Consider the following 27,840-nt stretch of genomic DNA (forward strand, 5'->3'; position numbering starts at 1 on the left):
ACTCAATTGGCTTGAAAAAAATCACTGTATAATATTAAATTCACCAATCACATAAAAATATGTCTTTATGCCTTGGAATATTTTACCCCCTGAAACACCATATATGCATGTTTCCCCTCTTAGAGGTTGAGAATGCTTTGGTGGCTGTGCGCAAGGTGCCTGGGGCTGGTGGAACTCCAGAAGACCTGGCCCTGGACAGGCCCAGAGAGAAAGCCCCCAGAGCTGGAAGGGCCGCCTCCTGGTCCTCGTCAGCACCAGCTTTCCAGGAGCCTTTTCCCCACTCAAAGGGAAACAACACTTAGGTCTGGGGGCAGAGCTCTCAGGAGCAGGAAGGCTGGGCTGGGTCTCCAGAGACTCCTCCCCAAGCTTCAGTGGGCCTTGTGCAGGGGGCAGCCCAAAAGGATGCTCACCAGACAAGGAAGGGACCTTGAAGTGAGCAGTACACAAGTGCCTTGCAACAGTGTGCCTCCTGGGGCCTTCAGAACTGCTGAGTAGCCTCCTCCCCAGGAGGCTCTCCTCAGGATGGTGGCTCCACGGCAGAGAGCAGGGGAAGGGCAGGGCTCTGCTGTATCCTTGGGGGTCAATCAGCTCTTTGGTGATCTTGGTTTCTCCCACTGCAGCTGCTGCCACTGGGGGGGGAGGGTGTCCCCATACCTGAGGCAGCTGGCATTCAGGGGCAGAATGTAAAGGATGCTAGGAATGCCCAGCTACCAGCCTCAGTGGACTGGGGTCTCTTTGGCCATGTGGGTCTCACATCATAACTTTATAGGGGAACAGGGAGTTTTCTCTACACCTCTGGCCATTTCAGGCCAGCAGAGCACAGGGTACCTGTGGTTTCCAGGGGCCTGTAGAAATTGCTGAGACCTGCAGTGGACTTCAGCAGCAGAAGCAAGGGAGCTGGTTGAGTTGGGGAGTGGTGATCCCTCCTTCTAGAGGAGGGAGCTAAGGTCTCAGGGCAATTTTATTTCGTTAGGAACTAATTTGGACAGGGCTGGACAGGGCTCCTCTCCCTTGGTCCTGCTCCTGACTGAAGAAGTTACAGTAGCAGGTGTCCCCAAGCTGGCTACGTCAAGTCACTGTGTATAGCTCATCCTGATTGTTCTTGCAGATCTGATAGTGGCAGGGGAATTTCTGTGAGCAGGCCCAGGGCTCAGTCTGCTCCTCCCGTGGTGGTAGCAGGAAAGCTGCGCTCCCAGCCAGCAGTATGTGCCAGATGCTGTGAGTGTAGTAATAGTTGTCACTGGTCATCATGGAGGTATAGATGGCAACGCCCATAGAGGCCATGGAGATACCAGGTAGGAGGCAGAAGGCCCAGCGCTGCCATGACGTCGGGTAGCATTGGTGCCGGTGCCTGCAGCGCTGTACCTGGAGTAAACAGCCATACAAGTGTTGGCATAGCCTGGTTGCTCCCAAGAGTCCAGCACCAGTGGTCGTGGGGCTGCCCAGATCTGGGCAGCAAAACCATGAGAATGGGTTGCTGAGAGGATCAAGGGTACATGGCCACTGGTCCTCAGACCCAGGTCTTAGACACAGTCAGGCTGGGCTTCTATAGGTGCCACCAGAAGCCCTCAGCAGAGGTGGGGCATTTGGGTCCTAGAGTGGATAGTAGGAACAGGACTGAGTGTGAGGCTGTCTGCTTCTAGAGCCTGCCCTGGATCCTTACCCACATGAAGGCCATGATCATAAAAGCAAAGAGGCAGGGCCCCATCATGTTCCAAATGCCTCTGCGATCTAGCTGCAGGGACATGGCGATGACCAATGTGCCCAGGAGAAACAGGACCTGGATAAGACACAGGAATGACTGCAGAGTCATGACATCTTGGACTGGGGGATGGCACCCAGCATGACAGGCAGACAGGTACATGGGCCATCCGTTGCACCCCATTACCCTCCTGCACCTCTGCCCACCCCACTTGGAGCTGCTGGCAGAATTTGCTCTGCTCTGCCCAGGAAGAGGGAAGTATCCTCCTCCAGGTCCTGTAGAATGGCCGCAGGTGAACACTGGCTAGGCACTGGAGGGGAACTGACTTTGCCTGGCAGGCCCCTCCAGGGATGAGGTGGTGATGCCCCTCTCTGAGGAAGGAAACAATCTGGACAGCCATATGTGGCAGCTCTGCACCCATACACTCACCCCTAGGTTTCAGGGCAGCCTCAGTCCTCCCCCAGATAGTTCCTACGGGGGACTCCCACCCCCAAGTCTCTGTCAGACGCCTCTGCTCACAACCTGCAGGTTCATGGCCCAACACTCAGCCCAGCCGGACTCCCACACTTTGGAGCTTTCTTCCCTCAACCTCTGTGCCTTGACCATAGGGTTTCCCTGGTGCCCCTGGAGGCAGTACCTAGAGCAGACCTGGCAGAAAATATAATTCACGGGAACCAGAGACTCATCTCACTGGCCAGGTCCAGCTGCCGTGTAAAACCTCCAAAGTGTCCTGCACATCGGGGAACCCAGGAGCATGGCGGGGTTCCTTAGGGAGGCCTGACCTGGGGTGGGCTCCTCTGTGAGCAGGGCCCAGACAAGGGCTGAGGGCCTTGCATAACCCCACTCAAGACCTTGTTCCTGGTGTCCTCTGACGGCCAGAATTCTTTCTCCACAGCTGCTGCGGCTTCTTCTGAGGATAGCTGACAGTCATGTGAAAATCAAGGCTCAGGGCCATGACTACCCACTGCCTACTGCCTTGTGCAAGCTACATATAAGGGCCTATGCTTCCCCAGAACCCAGCCCAGTCTCAGGTCACTCACGTGTTTCAGGACTGTCTTCAGCCTGGCCATGCAGAGGATCGTGACCCAGGTGGACACCCCAGAGCCCAGGAAGTCGCAGTACTGCAGTGTGTCATAGCTGAGGATGCACAACACCGCCTCCCCTGGCTGGTCACAGGCGTGGTAGAACTGCCAGATGGGGCAGTAAGCAGCAGCCCAGACATCCCCCCCAGGGGTCCCCAGAGGGGTGGGACATGCCTACCGTGGAGAAGAACATGGTGTAGAAGTAGACAGAGGCCTCCACTAGGAAGGCACGCTGCACAGACAACATGATGGGGACCAGGAACATGAGGTTGCTCAGGGTGAGCAGCAGTGCGGCCACCTTCTGCTGGGCCACCGTCTGGGCCGTGCTGTTGTCAGTGCAGCTCCACCCACGCCAGCCTGGGGGCCATGCAGTGTTCAGGGGCCTGAGGCAGGTACCTGGGGCCAAGGCTCCAAGTGGGAAGCCTTCTGAATTCCAGATCCCTACCATCACCCAGGTGCAGACTGCACAGGTGTGGGTAAGAATGGGCAGGTGGGGACAGGTGTGAGCAGGTGTGAACAAGTGGGGGCAGGTATAGACAGGTAGAAACAGACATGGACAGGGAAAACAAGTGTGGGCAAGTACGTATAGACATGGGCAGGTATAAGTAGGCCAGGGGTAGGGGAGCCAAGGTCAGCAGATAGGACTACCCCTGGAGACACCTCACTGTTTTTGCCTAGGCGGTGGATCACAGCAGGCATGAGAATGGGGAGAAACCATTTGGCCCTGCTTTGCCTGCATGGGTCCTCTCTGCAGTCCTGGTGAGGCTTCCACAGGGGATGTACAGGGCTGGGATACCAGTGTCAGCAAAGATTGTCCCTAGGTGTGGAGGTCCCAAGCCCTTACCTGCCTTGCAGCTGCAACCTGCATACAGGTAGCTATATCTTCGCAGCAAGAGGCACTGGCCATAAGGTCCGCAGTCATTCAAACATGGCACCAGGTACAGTACGGTCTCTACATGGACCATGGTCTGTTCACAGACCCTGAAAGGAGGGGACATGAAGAGGTTGACCGCAGCCCTTTACAGCCAACTTAGCACCACTGCTCCCAACAGGCTCATGGACAAATGAACCCAGAATTGAGCTCCAGGTTCCAACAGCCTGGACTGATGCTCCTTCTCCCTGCCAGGGCTGCCATGGAAGGGATGGCCAGGCAGAAAAGGGGATCCACCCTGACACATGGAGACAGTAATTCCTAACTTCTGTGGGGAGCCAGGTTTCTCCCACACTCCCCATCCTGTGACAGCCACTGGTCTCAGCTCAGTTTACATACCCAGGACTCTCAGGGCACAGGAGCTGCAGGGAGAGGTACCAGCTGCTTGTCTCTGGGTAGGGGATGATGAGGTTGGCCACAGGAGAGGAGGCACGCAGAGATAAGGGGTAACCCTGGAAGAAGGCTGCATGGAGTGGGAAGGCCCATCAGAGGGGATGGAGGGGTCGGCCAGTCACCCTGCCAGTCACTCTGCCAGGTGCTGCCTGCCCACTGTACCTGTGGTGCAGTTGAGTGAAGTGTTGAAGCTGAGGAAGGCTGAGGCAGCATTCACACAGGCCACCACCAAGGTGTCCCCTGAGACCTCAGTCTGGAAGGGGAAGAAGCACAGGGTTAGTCCCCTGGAGATGTGGCATGGTGTCCACTCCTAGCACAGTCTCTCTTTCCATTCAGGGGATGGAACCCAGAGCCTCGAGGGAGCCTGGCAAGTGCTTGAGTGCCTTTCTTGAGGCTCCTGCTGGATCAGGGCTTACCCCAAGCCTTCCCTCCTGGACCTGCCTCCAGCTGTCTCTGATCCTAGTGACTCCATAGCCCCTTCCTCAAGCTCATCTCTGGGATCTGCTGACAGGGCCAGGCTGCCTCATGCCTGTTGGTGTCACTGTCACCCAAGAGGGTGCCAAAGTCAGTGCACAAAGGCCTAGGTAGGTTATCCAGTACCCTGAGCCAAGTCTGGGTATTAGCCACTTGCAGACAGGCACAGCAGGCTATCAGGACAGTACCTTGTTGACCCTCAGGGTGATGGTGAGGGAACCCCCACTGTCCATGCCGGTGTCGAGGTGGAGCCGCAAGAGGGAGGGAGCGTCAGAACGCACCAGCACCGAGATCCCATCCATGGGCTGAAAGCGCACAGACACTGTGTCTATGTCCTCCCTCATGACGGGGAAGCTCAGGAGGCAGAAGGTGCCACCGCCCACCCCACTGCTCCTGCCTAGGCCCTGATGGGCAGGGCCTGGGGACAGCTGGCCCACGGAGGTATCATGGCTCTGGTTTGGGCTGTTTCGCAGAAGGCGCTGGAAGGTCATGCTCCATGGCCTGCAGGCTGCCAAGAGTACCAGGCTCAGCTGGAGGAAAGCCTGGGGGTAAGGATGGGGAAGAGACAATCCCACCCAGCCCTCCCTGGCAGCCCACCTGTGAGGGCAGCTTGGGCTATGAAGGCCACTGACACCTGGGGCCCCGCCAGGCTCTCAGCTGTTACTTGTAGCCACCGGCCCCAGGGTGGTGACGGCAGCAACAGACGACAGGACAGTGTGGGGTCTGTGCAGGTCAGCACCTTCTGGAAGTTGCTGGGAAGGGTGGCCCCGCCCACCGTGAGACGCACAGGGCAGCCCGGGCTCCCACTGGACACACAGCCCTGCAGCTCCAGCAGAAGCTCCTGGGTATACTCAGGGACGAAGATCCTGCACAAGGTGGTGTCCTCCCTCAGGCTCTGCGCTTCCTCCAACCCACTCAGCTGGGGGATCCAGCCTACTTCCCAGCAGGACCCCAAGGCCCAGGACCCAAAGGCTGGGCCCTGCAGACCACCCCAGGCCCCACTCACTTGAGGTAGTTGGGGTGGGAGAGGAGAGTCTGCGGAAGGGGCACATCAGGCTCCAGGATGGAGACCTCCATAGCCCGCATGACCAGCATGTCAGGCTGAAAGACGTAGGCACAGGTGGGAGCAAAGCCCTAGGGAGAGAAGCAGCTTAGGGTGTCAGATAATGCAGGGTATATGGCGAGCAGCAGGCCTTGGGGCACAGGGCTGAACCCAGAGCAAGGGCTGCTCCAAAGAGGGGGATGAAAGACCATCCAAACACTCAGGGGCTCCCCACCCCTACAGGTGAGTCCCCTCACCTGTACCTCGATCTTCTGGGAGGAGGGGGGCAGATGGGCGGCCACAAACCAGTCCCCAGGGGCTGGGTGGGAGACGTTCACAGAGGTGTTGTCCAGCAGCATGGAGGTCAGCAGTGCCCTGACTTGGAAGGAGGGCTGCTGGATGGTATTGTTGGGGAAGCTGGTGCCCAGCGGGTTGATAACGGGAGGGGCCCCATGGCGGAAGTGCCTAGAGGTAGGAGGATAGGGCAGGGGTCAGGGGTCAAGTGAGGGACCTTGGTCAGATGCGGATGCTGTGGGCAGGTGGGAGGCTGGGCACCTACATGGTGATCTCCACATCGGTGCAGGGCGTGCTGCTGTCCCAGGACACGTGCAACAGCCAGCGCAGCAGCACGGTGTCTGGGGGCACACGGAAATGGAAGAGCCGGATGCTGCCGTACCAACTGTAGGAGGACAGCTTCTGCGGGGCCTGGGAGAAGTGCTCTGACACCAGCCCGACCACTGCAGGAAAAGGCACAGTCAGCCAGTTCGAGGGCCCTCTTGCCTCCAGCAAAAAAAAATGAGGCAGGGCTTAGGTGCTACACTCAGAGGCCCCCAAAAGGAAAGGACTCTGGAAACTAAGTCCTGGAGCTGTGCTAAAGCCCCAGTCTTGCCAACTTCAACTTCAGCCAAGGTCCTCACTGCCCTCTGGCCCCTGGAGGTTGTCCCTGGTTTCTGGAGTTCTCCCTCAGGCAGCCATTCCTCCACCTACCTCCCCTGATGGCCAAAGGGACTTCTCATCCTGCAGAAGCTCCCAATATCCAGCCCTGGCCCCCAGTTCCCTGCTTCCTAATCCTTCTCTTGCTTGCCAGTGTGCCCCATCACTCAAACTGCATGACAGTCTGGCAGAGGTGGAGGCTGAAGGACACAGGAGGTGGTCAGGCAGGAGTCCCCACCCCTCCTGATGACTGCCCTGGGCACTGACCAGAGGACACACTCCTTGCTCCATGGCACAGATGCACAGGTGAAGAGTCTCAACTCCAGTGGCTGCCTGCCTCTCTAGCCTGCAGAGACTCCAACCCACAAAAAGCCCCTGATGGGGGAACCCCAGGTCAGAAGCCTGGCCAGGCATGGGGATCAAGGGACAGCTGGCCTCTGGGCTCCAAGTAGGTGAGAACTTTAACTGCCCTTGGGGCACACATCCAAAGGTGGCTATGAAGACTGAAAGCAAGGGCCCATGGACTTGGTCATCCACTTCTGGAGCCCTGCGTGGCCACGGGTGCCCCTTCCCCTCACTAGGGCCCCTTCCCCTCCAGGGTCGTCATAGGTGGAATGGACAGTGTTCCTTCTGCCAAGGTTAATAAGCGGTGAAGTGCTTCAGGAAGAAACAGCAGCATCTGGTCTCACTCTCTGGGCTGAGCACTCCTACTCAGGAAGCCTCCCTCTGCCTCACTGAGAGAATGGCTGGCACAGGCCTCCCCCAGGGATGGGGAGGGAGCCAGGTGAGCAGCTGGTTCCCCTGCCAGCCTCGTGACTTCTCCATAGAGGCACCTGCAGAAACGACAGCAGCCTGCTGGCAAAGTCACAGGAGCACCAGAGGAGCCTGGCATGGGGGCTGGGTAGGAGTAGGCTCTGCCCACAACTCATCACAGGCTTTTCAGGTGTCTACTAGTCACCAGGTCCCACTTTCCAAGCTGTGGTTACAGAGCTAGGAGCTGCTGTAGGCCCTCAGGTGATATGACAATGTAAATAGAAACTAAAGTTCTGAGAACTGAGGCAGGGCATACCCCTGTCCTCAGGTTTGTGGAATCTTGAAGAAATGGTCATCCACTCAGGCATTCCATCTTTGAGGGGCCAGGAAGGGAGAACACCCTGCAGGTGCAGCTCCCTGACCGTCCATGGGAAAAACCCTTACTGGCCCCCTACAATGACAGTACCTAGGTGGTAGCTGTGATATTTCAACAGATAAACAAGAGATAAGAGACTAGTTCCAGGTTGCCCTAAGACTTGATCCCATGTCCCCAGGGCTACACAGCCCCTCCAAAGCTCCTGGAGGCTCTGCAACCCAATTTCCCTGCCCAGATGCCCACTCTGGTATCTTGGTGACATATATGGTAGTCAGCAAGATAAGCCGAGCCCCATGTGATATCAGGAAGGGTGAGGAGCACCAGTCATAGGCACCCTTCCCTGTCCCACACACTCCATAGATAAAGGGTTGGGTGGGGAAAGGGGAAAGGAAGTCCCTGAGCCAGCCCTGAGACCCTTGTCCCACTTCTTCCAAACCAGCTAGAGACCTGGCTGTGCTCAGAGCCCAGAAGTCACTAGCAGCCTGCCTTTCAGGTGACCTGGGAGGAGGTAGGGTCTAATCCAGGTCACCAGGCCTCTACCCTATCCTGCCCAGCCTAGGTGCTCCCTGCACCACCTGCCAGTGACACCCTCACCAGGGTCTCATCCAGGGGATGGAAAAAGAGGAGAAAGTGGAGTAATCAAATCCAGGGTAGCATTTAATCAGGAGCATTGTCCTCAGGAAAAACTGTCTGTTAAGCTGCACCAACCTCAAAAACCAGAAGGCATGGCCCTCAAGAAACAGAAGCTTAGAGGAGCAGTATTTCAGAGAAAGAGGGAGAGGCTGAGCACAGGGAAGTGGAGGAGCCAGCCCCTGGAGCACTAGATGAACCCCAGAAGCCCGAATTACAGTCTAGAGGTAAGGGTGTGTAGGGACTGAGGTGTAGACAGCCTGGCTGTCAAGAACCCAGAGGGGTGGCACACCCTGGTCTAATCACCTCACTGGACCTCAGTCAAGGATGGGAAACCTCAGGGAAGCAAGCAGGTTCCTCCCTAAGAGGAGGTGCCCTTCCTCCAGATCCGCCCTTGCAGGTGGCTGCCTCAGATCAACTGAGTACAGCCTCCAGGAAGCAAGGCGAGCAAGTTCAAAGTGTTTGCACTGGGGGTGGGGAGGCACCACGAAAGGGGTGCATATGGGACCCCTACTCCGGGGTCTGCCCTGCGAGAGGAGATGGGGCCCTTAGAACCCCAACCCCACCATTCCTCCCAGCGGGTTTCCGACCCGGGCCCCTGAGCCCCTCCACCTCCGCGCTCAGGTGTGCTACCCGAACGCTCTGGGAGCAGGAGGGAGCGAAGCGCACATTCCGAAGGGCCGGCCTGGCCGAGCCCCGCCCGGGGAACGGAAGAAGGAGCACAGGCATCTTCTCCGCCCGAGAGCACCAGGAAGAGCGCCACCAGGTGGGGACGTAGGCCTAGCGCTGGCGCCAGGTGAGCGCACAGGTGCCCCCCGTGAGTCACAATCGGGTCCCGCCCCCAGGCCCTCCCCCCACCCGCCGCGACCCCTGATGGCTCCGCTGTCCTGCGCTCGCTCACCGCTCTTCCTGTGGTCGCCGGCGGTGGCCGGCGGGGACCGAGTTAGCAGCAGCAGCATTAGCAGCAGCAGCAGCGGCGGCCCAGCCACCGCCGCCGCCCGCGCCGCGCCCCCGGTCCCGGCCCGGCCCATAACTCCGCGCTTGGCCGGCGCTACCCGGCCCGCGTACCGCGCCGCCCGCCCCCGCCGCCGCTCGGGCAGCCGCCGCCGCCTCTGCGGCCGCCGCTGCAGTCCGGAGTCCGGGCTCCCATTGCCCCGCGGGTTGGGTCGCCGGCGCCCGGGGCACTTCCGCCTGCGAGGCCCCGCCCCGCCGGGAGCCCGGGCCGAGGCTTGGAGTGGGGAGGGCAGGAGGGGCGGCGCGGACCGGGAAGGGCGCGGGGGACGCCGGAGACGACAGCGTGGGGCCGCGACCCCGCATGCAGCGTCAGGGGAGACCTGTGGCCCTGGGTGGAGGGACACGTAGGACGCGTGGGGGAAAGGGACAGAGTGGACGCATGAGGGCCGGAGGGTCAAGTGGAACGCAGACGGACGGGGAACAGAGGGGTCACGCGGGACGCACAGGGGGATGCGGGGCAGAGGGTCACTCGGAACTAAGGGGCACGCTGAGCACGTCTCGAACGCGCAGGAGGTACAAGGTGGCAGGGGCTTCTGGGCCCCGGAGCCCTGGGCGCGTGAGGATTGGTGCGCCTTTCATAGCTGAGTCCTCTGGCGTGGCCTCAGGCCCATCATACCACGAAACCGCTATCAGGATGGGTAAAACCCATTCATGGAAAGATGAAGTCGCTTCTTGCACTTTTGGGAATTTATTAACTGGATAAAGGTGGAGATGCACATAGGTGGGTGGGACTAGCTCCTCACCTGCTGGCAGATTCCATGCAGATTAAGGATTAGTATACAAAAGCCCTAGGGGAAAACCCAGAAGGTGAGAGAGGCAAGACTGGGGAAACCAAAGAGGTGAAAAGCTTTCTGCAGTGCAAAACTGCAGGAGCAAAGTGTGTGTGTGTGTGTGTGTGTGTGTGTGTGCGCGCGTGCGCAAGCGTGCTGTGTGTGTTTGTGGGAGGTGCTCCAATTAAATAAGCTCGCAGAGGTGATCCTAGGAATAATAAGTGAAGATCTCCTGCAGACCATTAACACCAAAGCTCTTTGAAAATGGTCAAAATGCTACACAAGGTCAGGCAAACCAACAGGAATGGTGCCCCCTCCCTTGCTAGAAACGGACACAGATACTCAGATGACTATTCCTACGGAACAAATCACAGACTCACAAGTTTGATCACACAGGAAAGGTGGATTGTGTAAGGCTGGGAGATTAGGTTGCCTCCGGGACCCACGGGGCTTTCCAAAAATATCAGGAGCAGGTAGCCTGGATTGGTAATTCACCTCTGAAGTCTACCTGTTGCTGTCCACAGAAGTGGGAGGCTGTTTTTGTCCACCACTATTCTGTATAGATACACCTAGAGGATGATCAGTGGTAATATATGGAATTGGAACCATGAAGTATCCATATCATGAAGCAAATACTGTGAAGTACTTGCTTTGTTGTTTGGGAATGTGCTACCAAGTACAGCACCATTAGCTGGAAAAGGGCAGAAAAAGAAAAACTAAACAAACAAACAAAAAAAAAAATGGGCAGAACAGGGTGTCCAGAAAGCTACCATTTTTTGAAGAAAACCGGGGGGGGGGGGGGGGGGGGGGGGGAATACATCTCATTCTCGGTGTGAAAGGCATAGCTGTCTCCGGAAGGAAAGATCAGCAGCGGATTACACTGGTTGATCCTGGGGGAGGGGAACCATGTGCCTGGAACCATGGTGAGGAGGCCCTATACATATTTGAATCTTTGGAACTTTGTACTGGTATTGGGGAAAGAGAGTTGACCTTGCAAGTCCAAGGCCACTGAAGGCCAGAGAAGGGCAGATGGAGAGTGTTGGCTAGAAGGAAGGAGACCCTGAGATCCTATATTTTTTCCCCCCTGGAATGTGGGCTGGGCCCTCTTTACCCCCTGACTGCTGGAGGCTCCCAGGCAGTTGTCAGTTTAAAGGGATAGAGGTCAGATTCTGAATTTTGCTGAGCTGTGATTTTAGTGCACCACACTGTAGCCACTGAAGCGACCCAGAATTGTGCCTGGACAGCAATTATGGTCAGCAGAGGATGCCCCATTTGCTGCCCCAGGCTGGGCTCAGAGTCCCCCTCAGTCCTCCCCACTCGAACAACCTTCCCGAGTGTGCTTCTGTGTCCCGAGTGTGCTTCTGTTTCCAGTGCCTCAGGTCCCCAGATGGGTGGGAATGAGGTTGCAGAACTCCTCTCCAGGGCTAAGTGATAGCTGAACAATGGAAGGAGTTCTGCCACAGGAAGCAAGGCTTCACTGCACTAGCAGTTAAGGAACCATAAATTAAAACAAGTCACCTGGTTAGGAAAAACAAAAGGTCGGGGGGAGCACTTATTGCCCTACCAGGGAATGAGCACCTCACCCTTTGTGGGCAGGAATGTGAACCAACCTTTAAAAGATAATGTGGCAACATTAACATGAAATAGAAAAATAGGACCTGGGGACAGATGCACAAAAGTGTTTGCTGCAGAACTGTTTGCATTTGCAAAAACCTGGGAGCTCCTAGAGGGTTGAGTGAATAATTCATAGATATGTTCTGAATATTGATGCACCTTTTAGACAAGTCTGGGGGTCTTCTGAAGGATGGCCTATGAAGCAGGAAGATCCAGTTGTTGGTTAACATGGATATATCGTATTTCCAGGCAAACCAGATTACCCTTCCCCTCCCTAGCTCAGACTCCAGTGAGCACTGGCCCCAGAGTAGACTGCTTGTGGGGGGAAGGTTACAGAAGGGGTAGGGGAGATCCCACAATTGGTGTGCTTTTCAGCCAACCACAAAGGTGTGCTCTGTGTACAAATTTCAAAAGTTTAACAAATGGAGGGTTGGGGCTGTAGCTCAGTGGTGGAGTGCTTGCCTCATATGTGTGGGGCACTGGGTCCAATCTTCATAAAACAAATAAAAATAAACGCATTGTGTTCATCTATTTCTATTAAAAAAAAATTTAACAAATGGAAACCAACCAACCAAACTATAGTTCAGTTAGGTCAAATAACCAGAGTTAAGGGGCAGTACTTAATTTCTAAGGGTGTTTCTCAGCTTCTGGCCCTGTTCTGGAGAGCAAGCAAGTATGAGAAGTTCTCTCCTGATTGCCTACCCTTCCCTTGACCTAGCAGATACTCAGCCTCATCTTCTATTTCCCTTCTAGCTGAAGGCAGGTGCTTGTCCTGCACATATTGCAGGAAAGTCTGAGGCCCTCAGACACCCTGGGCTGCTCTCTCCCATCCTGCACCCAAAGTTAAACCCTCCTTCATACTATTTTCACCCAGCCCTTTTTATTTTATTTTGAGACAAGGTTTTGCTAAATTGCAGAGGCTGGCCTCAAATTTGCAGTCCTTTTACCTTAGCCTCCTGAGTCCCTTCGATTGTGGGCATGTGCCACTGTGCCCAGCATACTATCTTGTTTCTTGTTGCTATGTGGTGTGTCTTGAGTCAAGAAGTGTGAGTCTTCTTCCTTTGTTATTTTTCAGGATTTTACTGGCTATTCTGGGTTTCTTGCAAGTTCACTGAATTTTAGGATCTACTTGGCAGTTTCTACAAAGAAGTCTGATGGTATTCTGAAAGGGATTGATTTGAATCTACTAGTCAGTTTGAAGAATATTGCCATTTGAACAATATTGAGTCTTCCAACCATGAACACGGCATGTTCTTTCATTTATTTAGAATTTTATTTCTTTCAACAATGATTTATGGTTTTATGTTTTCAGAGTATAAGAAGTCAAAAAAAGATCAGAAAATAACTTTGAGATGGATGAAAATGAAGACAAAACATATCAAAACTTAGGGAAGTAAGTGCTTAGAGTAAAATGTATGGCTGCAAACACCTGTACTAAGAAGTACATTCTCAAATCAGCAACTAGTCTCCTACCCTAAGCTCCTGGAAAAAGAAGGCCACTTCTGTAAAATATTGTACAGAGAGTTAAGCCAGAGCAACTAGACAAGGATGAAATAAAAGACACCCAGAGAGAAGAAGTAAAGCTACCTCTGTTTTCCTTCCTTCTGTAAGATCAGGTGAGGCAGGCAGGGACCAAAGGAGGCAGATTTAAAAAGTCCGCCAAAGGAGGCTTTATTTGAGATATCACTCCCTGGCGGAACTGGATCAGATGGACAGAGTGGACTGGAGAAGGGTCTGAGGAGAAACCACCTGGGAGCTTGACCAGACTGGGATTTTATGGGGTTCATGGCAGGAAGGAAAGGGCTTGGGACAAGAAAGGGGATTTTTAGGGTCCCTTGTCCCGCTGGAGTTGGTCAGGGGAACTGGCTGAACTCCAGGATTGGCCAGGGGTTCTGCTGATTGAGAGGTGTTAGTCAGGAGATCCTGATGATTGACAGGTGTTTCCGCCAGTGCCTGATTGATGAGCCACATCCCCATCCCCTATTTTGTATTTTATTTAGAGACAGGTCTCACTGAGTTGCTTAGTGCTTCCCCGTTGTTGCTGAGGTTGGCTTTGAAATCGTGATCCTCCTGCCTCAGCTTCAAGAGGTGCTGGGATCACAGGCAGCACCCTGCCTCCTCTGTATTTTTTTTTAATATTCATTTTTTAGTTGGACACAATATCTTTATTTTTATGTTGTGCTGAGGATCGAACCCGCATGTGCTAGGCGAGCGCTCTATCGCTGAGCCACAATCCCAGTCCCCTCCTCTGTTCTTATATGGCATGGATCATCTATGTCCAAAGTCTCATGGAAGTCTCAAAAAAACTGTTAAAACTATTAAATGAGGCTGGGAATGAGGCTCCATAGTAGAGCACATGCCTGGCATGCATGAGGCCCTGGGAATTGCCACTCTAAAAAAAAACCAAAAAAATAATAAATGAGTTCAGCAAGGGTGCAAGATTCAAAATCAATATATAAAAGTCAAATCTATTTTTTATACTCACACTCAACAGCTGAAGACCAATTCTATTCAAAGTAGTAGCAAAAGAATTTATGCTGTTCAAAAGCTTCTTAAGATCTAGCTGATCTAACATTTCAAATGAAGTATTTTTTTATTTTTTTAAATTTATTTTTTAGTTTTAGGTGGACACAATATCTTTATTTTATATTTATGTGGTGCTAAGGATCGAACCCAGTGCCGCGTGCATGCTAGGCGAGTACTCTACCACTAAGCTATAACCCCAGCCCCATATTTTTAATTTTCACTACCAGGTATTGAACCCAGGAGTATCTCATCTCCATGGAGCTTCATCCCTGCCTCCCTGCCCCCTTTCTTTTAAGACAGGACCTCACTAAATTGCCTAGGTGGGCCTGGAACTTGAGACCCTCCTGCCTTGGCCTCCAGAATCACTGAGATTTCAGGCATGTGCCACCATGCCTGTCTTGCTGATATCTACTAATGATATCTCATTATTTTATCTGTGGTTTCTGTTTGTGTTTGCAATTATGACCATAGTTTGTCCCATATATTCGCTTTGAAATGATTCAGCATTCCCATCAGAAGCCTGCTGAGAATAAATGCCGGATCTTCTCCATTCAAAATCAGGGATCAAGCAGAGGCTGAGAAGCCCTGGTCCCCCCTTGTTCCTAATCCAGGTCCACTCTCTAGAGTCCTCCTCAGAACAGAGATGTGATTTCCAGGATAGCCTCAGGTCCTGCAAGGCTGCCGCTCCAAAGAAACTGACCCCAGAATTTAGTGCCAGCGTCGTGTTGGGCAAAATGGGGTGAATTAGGACTCATGTGGGACCTTCCATGAAAAATAGCCTGGGCACTTGCGCTGCAGACATAGCTCAGTGGCAGAGCGCTTGCCTAGCATGTGTGAACCTCAGGGTTTGCTCCTTAGAATTGAAGGACAAGTGTATCACATGAAAGACCCCAACCACTCGAAATACGAAAGTGAGGGAGCACACCAGGTCGTCCAGAGATGGGTTTATTCAGTGCAGGCTACAGTAGAGGTGGAAGCGTCTGCAGCAGCAGCAGTAGCAGCAGCAGCAGCAGTAGCAGCAGCAGCAGCAGCAGCAGCGTGGTTTAGGGACTTAGCCCCTGAGGGAAATGTGCGTGGTTACAATTGGCCGGGTGATGGTAAGTTCCTGTTGTTAATTTCCTATTGGGCTCCTGGGCAGGTGACCGGTCTTTTGGGGGGCTCTTTTGGTGGACTTTTCCTCCTAATCAGGAAGAAGAAGCCGGAAGCCTAGAGCCCTAGGGGCTGTGGCCATTGTGGGGTGGTGGCCTGGCCCTGTCCTCATTCTGTGCCCAACATTCCTCCCTTTTTGATTTATTAAAATGTAAGGGACACCGAGTCCTCTGGCTAATTCCTGCTGAGTCAGGGGCATTGTGGGGTAGGAGGAGGAGTGTTGGGGGCAGAGGGCTGGATAGAGAAGTTAATAAGTCAGTGAGTAATATCAGCCAAATCAGTAGACGCCTGCCAAAGCCTGTGATTTCGGGATGTGGGGGAAGTCTATGAAGGTGCCTTGTAACCATAGTTCTTCAAGGGCTTGCTCCCAGCTGGACACGATGAGGAGTTCAGGGAACAGCCATGCATCTTCCTGAGTCGCCTCCACGAAGGACCGGAAGCATCCCTGGCTGGGGGTCCCAAAGTCATTCCTCTCCTCCATAGATCACACAGGCCACAATTACAGGGGCTACAAAGAGAAGGGTGTAGATAATTACTTTGTAAGATTTGTGGAGGATAGACTGAGAATCATGAGAGACATCCACAATCCCGTTACAAGCAGTAAGATCAAGAGGCCTTAGCTGCTGATGAATCCGTGGTGGCAAAGCAGAGGCCTCGGACTGGTGGTGTAGTTTGAAGTGAAGAGCCCTCGGGGCAGCGAGAAGTTGGTGGGGTACAGGAGAAGTTATAGCGTTGAGAGGTCCCCTCGGGATGGGTCAGCCTCTCTTGGGAGTGGTTGGTAATGCCTAAGAAGGAGCTGGTTGAAAATTTGGTTAGAGTGGGCTGGGGATGTGGCTCAAGTGGTAGCACGCTCGCCTGGCATGAGTGCGGCCCGGGTTCGATCCTCAGCACCACATACAAACAAAGATGTTGTGTCCGCCGAAGACTAAAAAATAAATATTAAAAAATTCTCTCTCTCTCTCTTAAAAAAAAGAAAATTTGATTAGAGATTGTTGAGATCTGAGAGCTGAGACATCTGAAGATGCAAGGAATGACAGATAAGATGGCAAAAATGGCAGCGAGGGGCCCCAGCAAAGGTAATAGGCAAGGAAGCAGACTCTTCTATGGGCTCCATGCATTCCGGACGAAGGATTGTTCTTGCTTTTCCCTGAGGTCTTTAATGACTTGCTTTAGCTTGTGCATGCTATGGTCGGTCATCCCAGCCTGGCTGACATAATCACAGCCCTCCTTGCCCAGGAACACATATGTGCCTCCCTTTCCAGCTGTTATAAGGTCTAAGGCCCATCTATTTTGGAGGACGACCTCTGCCAGGGAGGAGAGTTGGGCATGGAGGGAGTGGATGGCGCTGAGGGAGGCCTCTGCCATTTGTGTGAGTTTGTCCCCAAGGTCTGCCAGCTCCTGAGAGAAGGATTGAGTAATGACCAATGCCCCCGATGGGATGGCTACCCCTGAAGCACTGTTGAAGCCACAAGGCTGATTCCCGCCAGGACGGCTGCTCTCCTGTGGTGATGACTCTCAGGAGATGTAAGGATGTCCTCAGCCTCGGCCAAGGTGCATAGGGTGAGGCTGGGGATAAGGATGACAGGTAACAGGCCCCAGCGTGGTGGGGAGATGCAGGAGAACAAGTAGTATCTGCAGAGGAAAAGCGCAGGAGGAGGCAGAGTGACGTTGGTGTTGAGGGTGTTGTGGGTCCCCCCTGGGGCAGAATGAGGAAGTGGTTGCCCAATGGGTGGTGATGTTAATGAACAGGGGAAGACAGGTGTAGGGTAGGAGATATGGGGCTGTTGGTGGCTGGGCAGGACCCAGTGGAGGTGGGTGGCATTAATAGCGACAGGGGCCAGTAGGGGTCACCAAAGAGGCACACAGAGAAAGCAGGAAGAGAAGTTGGAAGTAGAATCTTGTGAAGGAGCTGGAGGGAGAGTGTTAATATCCTATCCCATGAGAAGGTAGTTTAAGGATTTGTGCTGTGACTTGGTGTGAATTTGGGTGGCATTGAGACGTTGTAGGCCCCTTGTGAGGAGGAGTCAGTAATGATCTTTTTTTATGATGATTTTCCCTCTGCTGCTGTACCCGTTGGAGTTGTAGAAGCCTACAGCTGCTATCCTGGATTGCCAAGAGGAGGGATCGGGAAACTGAAATGTAACATTGTGGGACCCACTGGTTGACTGTAGGCACCTGGCCTGATTCCCCATTGGGATTTCCCCATGGAGGGATGGGACCAATGATATTCACAGTTCCAGAAAGGGCAGCCTACCCAGCCCAAGCGATCCTAGCGTCGTTTCGCTGGTCCTCCTCAAAGCATAAGAACTTAGGATAGCTGGCCAAACCATGGCCACATTGATGGGCGCAAGTGGAGACTGCATCAAAGGAGAGGGTGATGGAGGGGCAGCTAGCTAATGGGCAGGAGGACTGATTGAGTAGATGGGTTTCCTGACCATGGTTGTTAAGCTACCAAATTTGAAAAGTGTACATGCATGGCGGGGTACTGCAAGAATTGGGGGCAAGCCTGGGAAGAGGAAGGAAGAAAACGTGTAAGAGGGTCGTGAGCAAGGCTAGCATGATGTCTGGGAGATGCGGAGCTTAACAGGCCTATCAGGGTGGAGGTGAGAGGTGTAAGTGGGTTTAGGAGGTAGTGCAAGCGAGGTGTTTGAATGTTGTTCCTCCTTGGCGCGGCTGGGAGTCAGCTTCTGTCGGGAGATGTGAATCCAAGGGGACAGCGTAGCTGATCCTTCCAAGAGTCTGGCTGCTGTGGGGGTAGATAGGACAACTTGTAAGGGTCTTTTCCATTTTGGGGAAAAGTCTGTGCTCTTGGAAAGGGGAGTATAATAGACCCACATGCCGGAGGTTAAAGGGAAGGTCAGGGAAAGATCGGATGCATCAGGCAATAGGAGGTCTTCATGTTTCCAAAGTTCAGAGTGGATGAAGGAGAGAAGAGGAAAGGAAAGGTTTTCAGCCAGGTGCCAGGGGGGAAGGAGTGAGGCCAGGGGGCAGAACAGGGCATCCGTCCATAAAGGACCTCGAAAGGTGAGAGTCGTGAGAGTTTCTTTGGAAGTACTCTAAGGTGGAATAAGGCATGGGAAGTAGCTTGACTCAGTCGTGGTGAACCTCGAGGGAAAGTTGGGTTAAAATTTCTTTAAGAGTGTGATTGGAAGCTACAAAGTTAACTTTTGGAGCACCTATAACAATTGCCAGATGATTGTGGATGGTAAGGGATGTGGAAGTGCCAGGGTAATCTAGGAATGCTGTGATTTGTTGTGTGATCTGAGAGATAAATTCAGGTCCAACTGGAAGGACTTGGGTACCCCGAATCTTGGTATAATGTCAGTTAATAGAAGGCGGCCACAGTGGAGGCTGTCTTGTGGTATGTGGGGAATGCTTCGACCCAGCCTGAGAAGGTATCAATAAAGAACAGAAGGTACTTATAACACCTCACCCATGTGCGTAAAGTCAACCTGCCAGTTGGCTCTGGGGATGTGACCTTGAGCTTGATGAGTAGGAAAGGTTCCTGGTTTTAGAGGGGTTTGTGGGTTGACTTGCTGGCAGACTTGGCAAGCAGCGGTGATGTCTTTAATGAACTGTTTGTTGAAGACAGGGTAAAAAAGGTGGAGAGAAAAGTCTGTAGGGCTTGGGGGATTGGGGTGGAAGATTGAGTGTAGGTAGTTCAAGACCTCCCTGCAGTTGTGTAAGGGATGGGTAGATGAAGTGGGGAGCAAGGAGGCAGGGTTTAAGGACATGCAAGCCAGGAAGGAGGTAGAGGTGTCATGTATGAAAGTCACTAAGAGGGAAAGGATGCAGCAAGGCAGGAGAGTCTGGAGTCCCTTGTATCTTAGGAGTTCTTTGAGATGATGGGGACTGGCAATTGTTATAGGTGCTCCAAAAGTTAACCTTGTAGCTTCCAGGAGCAAGATATGGGCCACTGTCAGGGTGTGGAGACATGGTGATCACACCCAAACAGTAGGGTCTAACTGTTTAGACAGATAAGTCACAGGGGCAAATAAGGGGCCTAACATTTGACCCAACACTCCTAGGGATAGATTCTGGTTCTCATGGCAGTACAGAGGAATGGTCTTTGAAGGTCAGACAGTTGCAGTGCTGGGGCTTGCAAAAGGGCTTGCTGGAGTTTTTGGAAAGGTTGGACGGGGTCTCCTGTAGGGACCTTGGAGGGGAAAGACTTGACAAGGTCATATAGGGGTTTCGCTAAGAGAGAAAAGCTGGGAATCCATGTTCTAAAGTATCCTGCTAGCCCCAGGAATGAAAGGATTTCCTCTATGGTTCTGGGAGTCTGTAGTTGCTTGATATAAGTCTTGTGATTGGTGGTGGTAGCCATGGAGCAGTGGACAGGACAGGTTCAAGTAGGTAACTTGGGCCTTTGAAAGTTGGACGTTAGCAGGAGAAACCCGGTAGCCCCTTTCAGCTAGGAAATTGAGAAGAAGTGAGATGTCATTCTGTGATTATTCCAGGGAGGGACTACAGAGGAGTAGGACATCTACATATTATAGTAATCGGGACTGTGAGAGGGACAGGTCATCTAGATCAGTGGCCAAAGTTTGTCCGAATATAGGGGGCTGTCCCGGAAGCCCTGGGGTAAGACCGTATAGATCAGTTTGCGAGACTGGCGTGTTTCAGGATCTGAGTGAAAGCAAAGAAGTCCCGGGACTGTGGGGCCAAGGGGATAGAGCAAAAAGCATCCTTGAGATCTATCACTGAGAAGTGAGTTGAGGAAGGAGGTATAGAGGACGGGATGGTATATGGGTTTGGAATCAAGGAGTGTATGGGTTTAACAGCCTCATTGATCAGCCGAGATCTTGAACTAAACGAAAGTTGCCATTAGGTTTTTTCACTGCTAGAATAGGAGTGTTGAAAGGTGAGTGGGTGGGTCTGAGGAAGTCCTTGGTTAAGAGATCTTGAATGATGGGCTGTAGGCTGATCAGGCTGGCAGAGAGAAGCGGATATTGGGGTTGACATGGATAGGCATCTGGATGTTTTAAAGTAATAATAACGGGGGAGCACTGTGCAAGTGATGGGGTTGTGGTATCCCATACCTTGGGGTTGACTTTGTCTAGGGGAAAGGGAAGGGGGAGTTCCTCCTCTGTTGAAGGGGATATGATTAGTGAGAGAATGTAGGAGACTTGTTGAGATTGAAAGTGATGGATGTCTCAAATTTGAAGAGGATGTCTCGCCCTAGCAGGGGAACTGGGCATTGGGCCATAACCAAGAATTGGTGGGAGAATATGACCCAGAGGAATGAGCAGGAGATTAGGGCAGTGATCCTAGGCATGAAGGTTTGGGCACCTACCAACATGGGTGTTTGTCTATAATGAGTGTGACCCTTGGTTCCTGTGTGGTGATGGCCATCAGGGAAGGAAATCTTAGGGTCCTGTCAGTCCTCCGCCCCTAGTCCCAGAAGGTCATGTGTGAGGCTGTGGGCCTCCCTGGCCCCCTTCGGGTTCCAGGGCAGTCCACAGCCCAATGACCGGGACACTGGCACTTTGGGCAGGGTTGGATAGGAACCTTTGGGTTAGGGCAAGCCCTGACCCAGTGGCCATCCCTTCCACATTTAAAGCATGGCCCTGGTGGGCCATTTAGAGGTCCTTTAGAGGATGAAGGGGGGGCCCGATGCCTGAATGGCCTGAGCCAGCATCTGGTATTTGTGGAATTTGGCCTTTTCCTCCCTATTATTGTAGACCTTGAAGGCCAGCGCCAGCACCTCTGTGGGGTGAGAGGCCCTCTTTCCAACCTGTTTAGTTTGGCCTATATGTTGGGGTAGCTTTGGGAGAAGAAATGGGTCGTTAGGAACTGTCTCCCATCAGGAGTTTTAGGGTCTTAATTAGCATATTGTTGGAGGGCCTGAGTCAGCCTATCTAAGATAAAGTGGAGGGGGTTCTCATTTTTATCTTGAATGATCTCTTGGAGATTTTTGAAGTTAACTGCCTTCTGAGTTGCCTGTCTGAGTCTGGCAACTAGGCAGGTGGAAAATTGGTCCCTCAGGGCTAATCCTGCGGCAGTATTATAGTCCCAATTAGGGTCCTGGTCTGCCTGAGTGCCTATCTGTGGGTGAGCCGAGGTGGTTTGATGAACCTCATCAGCGTAATTATGGGCTTGCACCCAGACTCATCTATGCTCCTCTGGGAGAAGAGTATTGGCCAGGATCAAGTAAATGTTGTGAAAAGAGAGGTTAAAGCCTGAAAAAGGTATTGAAATTCCTCAGTCTATGGGGAGGGGTTGGAAGTGTATGAGCCCAGGCGCTTCTCAATTTGGGAGAAGGGAACATGAACCCTCACAATGACTTCAGCACCCGCCACTTCGCGGAGGGGGATAGTATGTGAAGAAAGGTTGAGTTTTAGAACAGGTTGTAGGGGGACTAAAAGGGGGCTGGGGAAGTGATGGGGTGATGCTGAAGCCAGAATTAGACAGGCAGTCAGTGTAGATAGGTAAATCGAGTCAGATCGGATCCAGGAGGCCAATTTTGAGTGAGTCTGGGAAATTGGAGACAGTCCCCTGTGGGATCTTATCAAGAACCAGCCCCAGCTCCAACCTGTTGCCCAGGTAACCTGTCCCAGGAATTCCTCCTCCCAACAGGGAGCTATAAGGTTGTTAATGTGTCCTTGCCTATTCCATCCTGCCCTTCCCCCTTCAGCCCACCTGTTTCCCACCTTTTGGCCTTCCCACCTAGCATTCCTGGGCCTAGTCAAGTATGCAGGAAGGAGAAAGATTAGGGGAAAAAGGCAGGAGAACAAAGGAAGCCCAGGACATACATAAAAAGGGCAGAATACCTCACTTTTTGGGATAACGGGATACCAGCTATGGCCCCCTTCTCCCTGGCGGGAGAAGTCTATTACCCCTTTTTAAATAAACCCTGCTTCATATGCTTGCCTCAGCATGCTTCTCTAATGTTCAAACATCAACTGCGTGGGAAAGCAGTACTTGTCACCGATAACCAGGTGGTATCAATGCGGGGGATGGGGGGTGCCCAGGGCTGCGGGGTAGGAGGATTAAAGGCCTAGGCGGGGTGTATTCCCCTCCCACAGGTGGTCAGGGGTACTGTCTGACGATCCACGGTCAGTTTCCCCTGAGAGTCCACCTGCAGGGGTGAGCAAGAAGCGGGAAACTTACCAATTGAAGACCCGTGGTGGATATGGGTCCTGCAACCAAGGAAATGGACCGGGGACGAGTTGGGGCCGGTGGGGGTGAATCCGGATTAGGGTCCTCACCTAGTGAGGGTGAGGGGAGCCCAATCTGAGTCACGGCATTAATGAAAGACCCCAACCACTCTAAGTATGAAAGTGAGGGAGCACACAAGGTCATCCAGAGATGGGTTTATTCAGCGCAGGCTACAGTAGAGGAGGAAGCGTCTGCAGCAGTAGCAGCAGCAGCAGCAGCAGCGGTGTGGTTTAGGGACTTACATAGCCCCTAAGGGAAGTTAGCTCCCTATTGGGCTCCAGGGCCGGTGACCGGTCTTTTCCTCCTAATTAGGAAGAAGAATCCGGAAGCCTGGAGCCCAAAGAGCGCCCTGTCCTGACTCCGTCTCCAATATCAAACAGTTGCTGTGGTAACAGAGGCAGAACTAACTCTAGCTGGGTCTCATTATTAAATTTTACTTGCTTCAGATATTAACAGAAACCGACTCGGAGGGTTTCCAAGTGCCTGGAGTGGGGAATGGGCCCCGTCGGGTCGCCCCTGGGGCGCACGGGGCGGTCCTGAAGCGCGGCCCCGCCCCGCCCTGGCCTCGCCGCGCGCGCCGCCGGGCCGGCCCGCATCATGGGCAGCCTCTACCGGCGTGCAGCGCTTCGGGCGCTGCTGTGCGGGCCGCGCCCCCCGGGCCCGCGCCAGCTGGTGCGCCCCAGCTCGGGTGAGTCGCGCGGGCGGGAGGCGGGCGGGCGGCCCCGGTCTTTGTTCGCGCACGTGCGGCGGGCAGCCTGGAAGCGCTGGCCCGGCGCGGGCTTGGCCCTGCGCCCTCCTTGCATTCCCACCCTGCGGGGCCCAGCAGCCGCAAAGCCTCAGGCTACTTGGCTCTGGGGGTGCCGAAGGTCCAGAGCAGAAGAAACCCAAAGGCCAGATGGCAACCCCGAGCGTGATGGCGGTCCCAGTGGACCGATGGCTTATAGGGGACTCCCTGTGGAGCCTTTGTTGCCGGGGCCGTCAGTTCCTGGACAAACTGGGCCAGAGTCGGGACACCAGGCCCAAGGCTGCCTGGCCCAGCCCTGTGTGGGACCCCTGCCCTGACGGCCTCCCCTCAGTGCGTTTCCTGAGAGCCAAATATTGTTTTTCTTCCATGCGCTCTGGAAAGTGGACGGCCTCCCCCAGGCACAAACTAGCCAGCACCAGCGCTGGTTTGGGAAACAAATAAGCTAGTGGAGGGAGGTCTTGCCGGGTTCTTCAGCCCCGAGGGGTGTGCTGATCCCCCTCCATTTGCTGCCCTGCGCACTGCACGTCGTTGTTAATTTTCCTCCTGAGGATGGAGCTCTTCACCTGGCCTGCGGCTTGGTATTTTTCCTTCATTCTGCCCATCTTCTTTTGTGCGTCATCCAAGGTCTGGGATGCTCCTTGCTCTGGGAGTGCTTTGGGGCTGCAGGACAATGAGGGTGCCCCCCCCCCCCCCCCCCCCCGGGCAGTGCCCTCTGGAGAGAGGCTCAGGACTGGTCTGAGTCAAGCCTGATGTCCTACAGCTGCTGAGTTCCTGCCTGGCGCCAGTCTTCTCAGTTATGGATAGGAACCCCTCCATCTTTCCTCTCAGTCTTAAGCCCCTTGTGTCCCCACTGCCTGGCCCATCTGCACTTCCCCTCTTCTGGGTGCCTACACCAGAGGTGGCTCCTCACAATGTGACAGGGCTGGGGTTCAGACAGCACCTGCCATTTCCTGAAGGACAAGCGGTGTGCACTTTCCAGTGTAGCTTCTCCAGGTCCCCAGGTGGGCTTCAGGCTAAGCCAGGCTGGGCCTCCCTGGTTTCGGGGCTAATTAAGATGCCTTTTTTCTTTTTTGGTACCCAAGATTGAATTTAGGGGCACCCAACCACTGAGGCACAGTCCCAGCCCCTTTTTTGTATGTTATTTAGAGAAAGGATCTGAGTTTCTGAGGGCTCTGCTAAATTGTGGAGGCTGCAATTGAACTTGCAACTCTCCTGCCTCAGCCTCCCAAGCTGCTGGGATTACAGGCATGTGCCACCATGTCTGGCTTTAAGATGCCTTTCAAAAGAAGCTAGCTCCATTCTCCATTTGGGCAGATTTTATTTTTTTTGGTATCAGGGATTGAACTCAGGGACCCTTCAACCACTGAGCTACATCCTCAGCCCTTTATTTTTTTTTTAAAGAGAGAGAGAGAGAGAGAGAATTTTAATATTTATTCTTTTTTAGTTTTCGGCGGACACAACATCTTTGTTTGTATGTAGTGCTGAGGATCGAACCTGGCCCAACGCTTAAGACACATCCCCAGCCCCCATCGTCAGCCCTTTTTAAATTTTTTTTTTGAGACAGAGTCTTACTAAGTTGTTGGGGCTGGCTTTGAACTCACAATCCTCCTGCCTCAGCCTCCTGAGCTGCTAGGATTACAGGTGTACACCACTGCACCAGTCTTGGGCAGTTTTTGCCACTGTGTGGGAGAAACCTGTGGGGACAGGCTGCCTTGGGTACCCCTGGGAGGCAGTGCTAGGAGGTAGCTCCTGTTTGGGAGTGCTGTGCTTGTTCCTTCTAGAGCTGCCCTGCATAAAGGCACTCTGAAGCCTAGTGCTGTCTGGGCCCAGGCAGGAACTCAGGTTGGGGAGATGTGAAAGGGTGAGTAATGGCAGCCCTAAATTTTCCCACTTTTAAAGGAGGGCCCTCCTGGACCCAGGAGCGCACCCTGGTTGCAGTGAAGCCAGATGGGGTACAGCGGCGGCTCATCGGAGCTGTGATCCAGCGCTTTGAGAGGCGGGGCTTCAAGTTGGTTGGCATGAAGATGCTGCAGGTATCAGAGCCTGTGTAGTGTTTGAGGTACTGGGGGTGCTTCTTGGCCATTCACAGCTCAATCCAGTGTCAAGGGGGTTTTCTGGCTTGGTATTTGCAGGTGTGGGGAGGTATCTGTCTGGGATGCCAGCCTATGTAGGTATTAACTGCAATGTGCCCTGAGGTCAGGACACCAGTTTGGGGGCGGGCAGGCTCATCTTTAGGGACTCCTCTTACCCCTCTCCCATGTTACCTAGGCACCTGAGAGCATCCTTGCTGAGCACTACCAGGACCTACAGAGGAAGCCCTTTTACCCAGCCCTCATCAGCTACATGAGCTCTGGGCCCGTGGTGGCAATGGTATGACCGGACCAGGGTGGAGGATGTGCAATGTGGGTGTGTCCTCCACCAAGCACAGGGAAAGGATTGAGCCCTGGGCTCTTGGTGCTCCTCACTTCTCCCCAACTTGTAGCTCTGTACTGCAGGTCTGGGAAGGGTACAATGTGGTCCGCACCTCAAGGGCCATGATAGGACACAGTGACTCCACTGAGGCTGCCCCTGGGACCATCCGGGGGGACTTCAGCATCCACATCAGCAGGTACTGGGAGCCTGATACCTGGGTTGCCTGCTGTGGGGTGAGAAGGGCCATTCCAGCAACAGCATGCAGATCCCAAGGCTTGGGTTTCTCGCTGGGTGGCGGGTGAAGCTGTGGGAGACCAACCTTGCACTTAACTGGGTCACACTCCCCTGCTGGGTGCTGAAGCGGCTGGGTGCTGAGGCTCTCAGTCACAGAAATGTGACAGAGCTTTCCCCACCCTTGGTGGGGGGTGAAGCCAAAGAGGCTTGACAGTGGGACATGAATAATAATAATACTGACTAGAACAACTTCTTTCCCTGCCCTTCCATGCACTTATTGATGATGACACATTCTCATTGATTGTTGTTTTGACTGTACTCTGTGTTGCGTGTTATCTGTCCTGCCAGATACCCTGAAGGGCTGGTGTGGGACACTGGTGGGGAAAGGAGGTTCCCAAAAGTCAGGGTTTGGGCTGGCCGCAGAGGCTGGGCTGGCAGTTTTCTGGCTCCTATTTTTCCTTTTCCTTCTGCAGTCACCTGCTTGCTCCCGTGGGTGCAGGGGAGCAGCAGATTGACCCTAGGGCCCTCGGGTGCACACTGGAGACTAAGCTACTTGTCACCTGGCACAGGAACATCATCCATGCCAGTGACTCAGTGGAAGGCGCCCAGAGAGAGATCCAGCTGTGGTTCCAGAGCAGCGAGCTGGTGAACTGGGCAGATGGGGGCCACTACAGCAGCAGCTACCCAGCTTGAGGGCTTGTGCTGCCCTCAGTGCCCCAGCAACCACCCAGAACCTACTGCTTTGGTCAACAACTCAAGCCACACCCATCCTGTCTCCCCCAAACCACTTTCTTGCTCACTTTCTGCCCCACCCCAGCCCAAGGGAGTTTGAGGCCCAAGTCTATGTGCCTTTCTGTATCCTAAATCAGCACAAGATTGGACCAAATCCTTCTGTACCAAAGTGCCAGACAACCTTTGGGCATCCTCAGAGGTCACCTTAACTGCTCCAAAGGAGACACATTAAAATCCACTGATTATAATGGGGGTGGTGTGCTCATTTTGTCTTCTGCCATTTCTGAGACAGTAAAGATGCTTTTATGAAGTAGTAAACAGAATAAAATTGAAGCTTCCTGCCTTGCACACAGAGAAGGGGTTCCCTGACTTTGATGACTGTATGAATCAGGTAGGAGTCCAGAGCCCTCCAGCCTGAAATCTGGGGAAATTCTAGTGGAACTCTGCCTAGCCAGTCTGATTCTGCTGAAGGAGAGTGGCAGGAAGGGAGAGGTAGGGACTAGGACCACACAAGGCACAATGAGCCTGTGACCATGGTGCCTCCCACTTAGTGGCCTGATTTCATTCAACACCAAGAGCTGCCCAGCAGTAGTATTTTTTTTCTGGCACTGGCAATTGCACCTGAGGGCTTCATGCATGCTAAACAAGTGCTCAACCACTGAGTTACATTCCAGACTTTTTAAAAAATTCTAGAGACAAGTCTCCCTAAATCTGCAGAGGTTGGCCTCGGACTTGCCATCCTTCTGCCTCTGCCTCCTGACCTGCTGGAATTAAAAGCCAGCGCCACCGGGCCCACTTGGCGTCCGCACATCTTCACGTTGCCACAAGCTGTTCACATCCATGGGTCCTCCTGAGGTTGCTTCCCTATAGCCCAGGTTACAGGGAGGGCGACCTGGCTGTCACTTCCCCACTTGACACGGAGCGACGGAGGTCTAGGGTCTGGGTTCTCAGCATCGGCCTCCGAGCAGCTGCTACAGATGGCATGGGCGAAGTGCCGAGACGCTCTCCACCCGGCACAGGGGCAGTCCTGCGTGCACGCCCCGGCCTTTTCGGCCCCAGTTTCCCGAGGTCATCCACCACGGGGAAAGCTGTCCGCGAAGCGGGTACGTCCGCACGCCGAGCGCCCCATGAACTGGCCTTAGTCCAGTAGTCTAAGTGTCAGTGGAG

At 53.7% G+C, this 27,840-nt stretch overlaps 2 protein-coding genes across 9 annotated transcripts; one reads left to right on the forward strand and one right to left on the reverse strand.

The window, feature by feature from the left end:
* Positions 1-15: 15 nt before the first annotated feature.
* Positions 16-9,362, reverse strand: Pgap6 (post-GPI attachment to proteins 6). 7 transcript variants are annotated; one of them, XM_046441088.2, is made up of 13 exons: positions 9,218-9,362; positions 6,184-6,361; positions 5,882-6,089; positions 5,589-5,716; positions 5,322-5,448; positions 4,771-4,887; positions 4,271-4,361; positions 4,055-4,178; positions 3,629-3,765; positions 2,963-3,246; positions 2,743-2,889; positions 1,664-1,780; positions 16-1,365 (listed from the first exon to the last, which is right to left on the reverse strand). In XM_046441088.2, exons 1-13 carry the CDS (start codon positions 9,345-9,347, stop codon positions 1,069-1,071), a joined length of 2,085 nt encoding a protein of 694 aa, XP_046297044.1. In that variant the 5' UTR covers positions 9,348-9,362; the 3' UTR covers positions 16-1,068. The 7 variants fall into 7 exon arrangements, 6 of the variants coding, with proteins under 6 accessions (XP_046297044.1, XP_046297026.1, XP_046297016.1 ...); XM_046441070.2 differs by having other exon boundaries at positions 2,963-3,141; positions 4,771-5,090; positions 5,180-5,448; XM_046441060.2 differs by having other exon boundaries at positions 4,771-5,090; positions 5,180-5,448.
* Nme4 (NME/NM23 nucleoside diphosphate kinase 4) lies at positions 8,907-26,921 on the forward strand. Of its 2 annotated transcripts, none has more exons than XM_046441127.2 (5): positions 8,907-9,112; positions 25,195-25,328; positions 25,564-25,665; positions 25,791-25,903; positions 26,511-26,921. In XM_046441127.2, the coding sequence occupies exons 2-5, from the start codon at positions 25,314-25,316 to the stop codon at positions 26,632-26,634; spliced, it is 354 nt and encodes a 117-aa protein (XP_046297083.1). In that variant the 5' UTR covers positions 8,907-9,112; positions 25,195-25,313; the 3' UTR covers positions 26,635-26,921. The 2 variants fall into 2 exon arrangements, with proteins under 2 accessions (XP_046297083.1, XP_046297079.1); XM_046441123.2 differs by lacking the exon at positions 8,907-9,112 and adding an exon at positions 23,106-23,238.
* Positions 26,922-27,840: the final 919 nt, after the last annotated feature.

Source organism: Marmota monax, unplaced genomic scaffold (assembly GCF_021218885.2).
Source record: "Marmota monax isolate L192 unplaced genomic scaffold, Marmota_monax_Labrador192_F-V1.1 WCK01_AAM20220418_F8-fsc00035, whole genome shotgun sequence".
NCBI lineage: Eukaryota > Metazoa > Chordata > Mammalia > Rodentia > Sciuridae > Marmota > Marmota monax.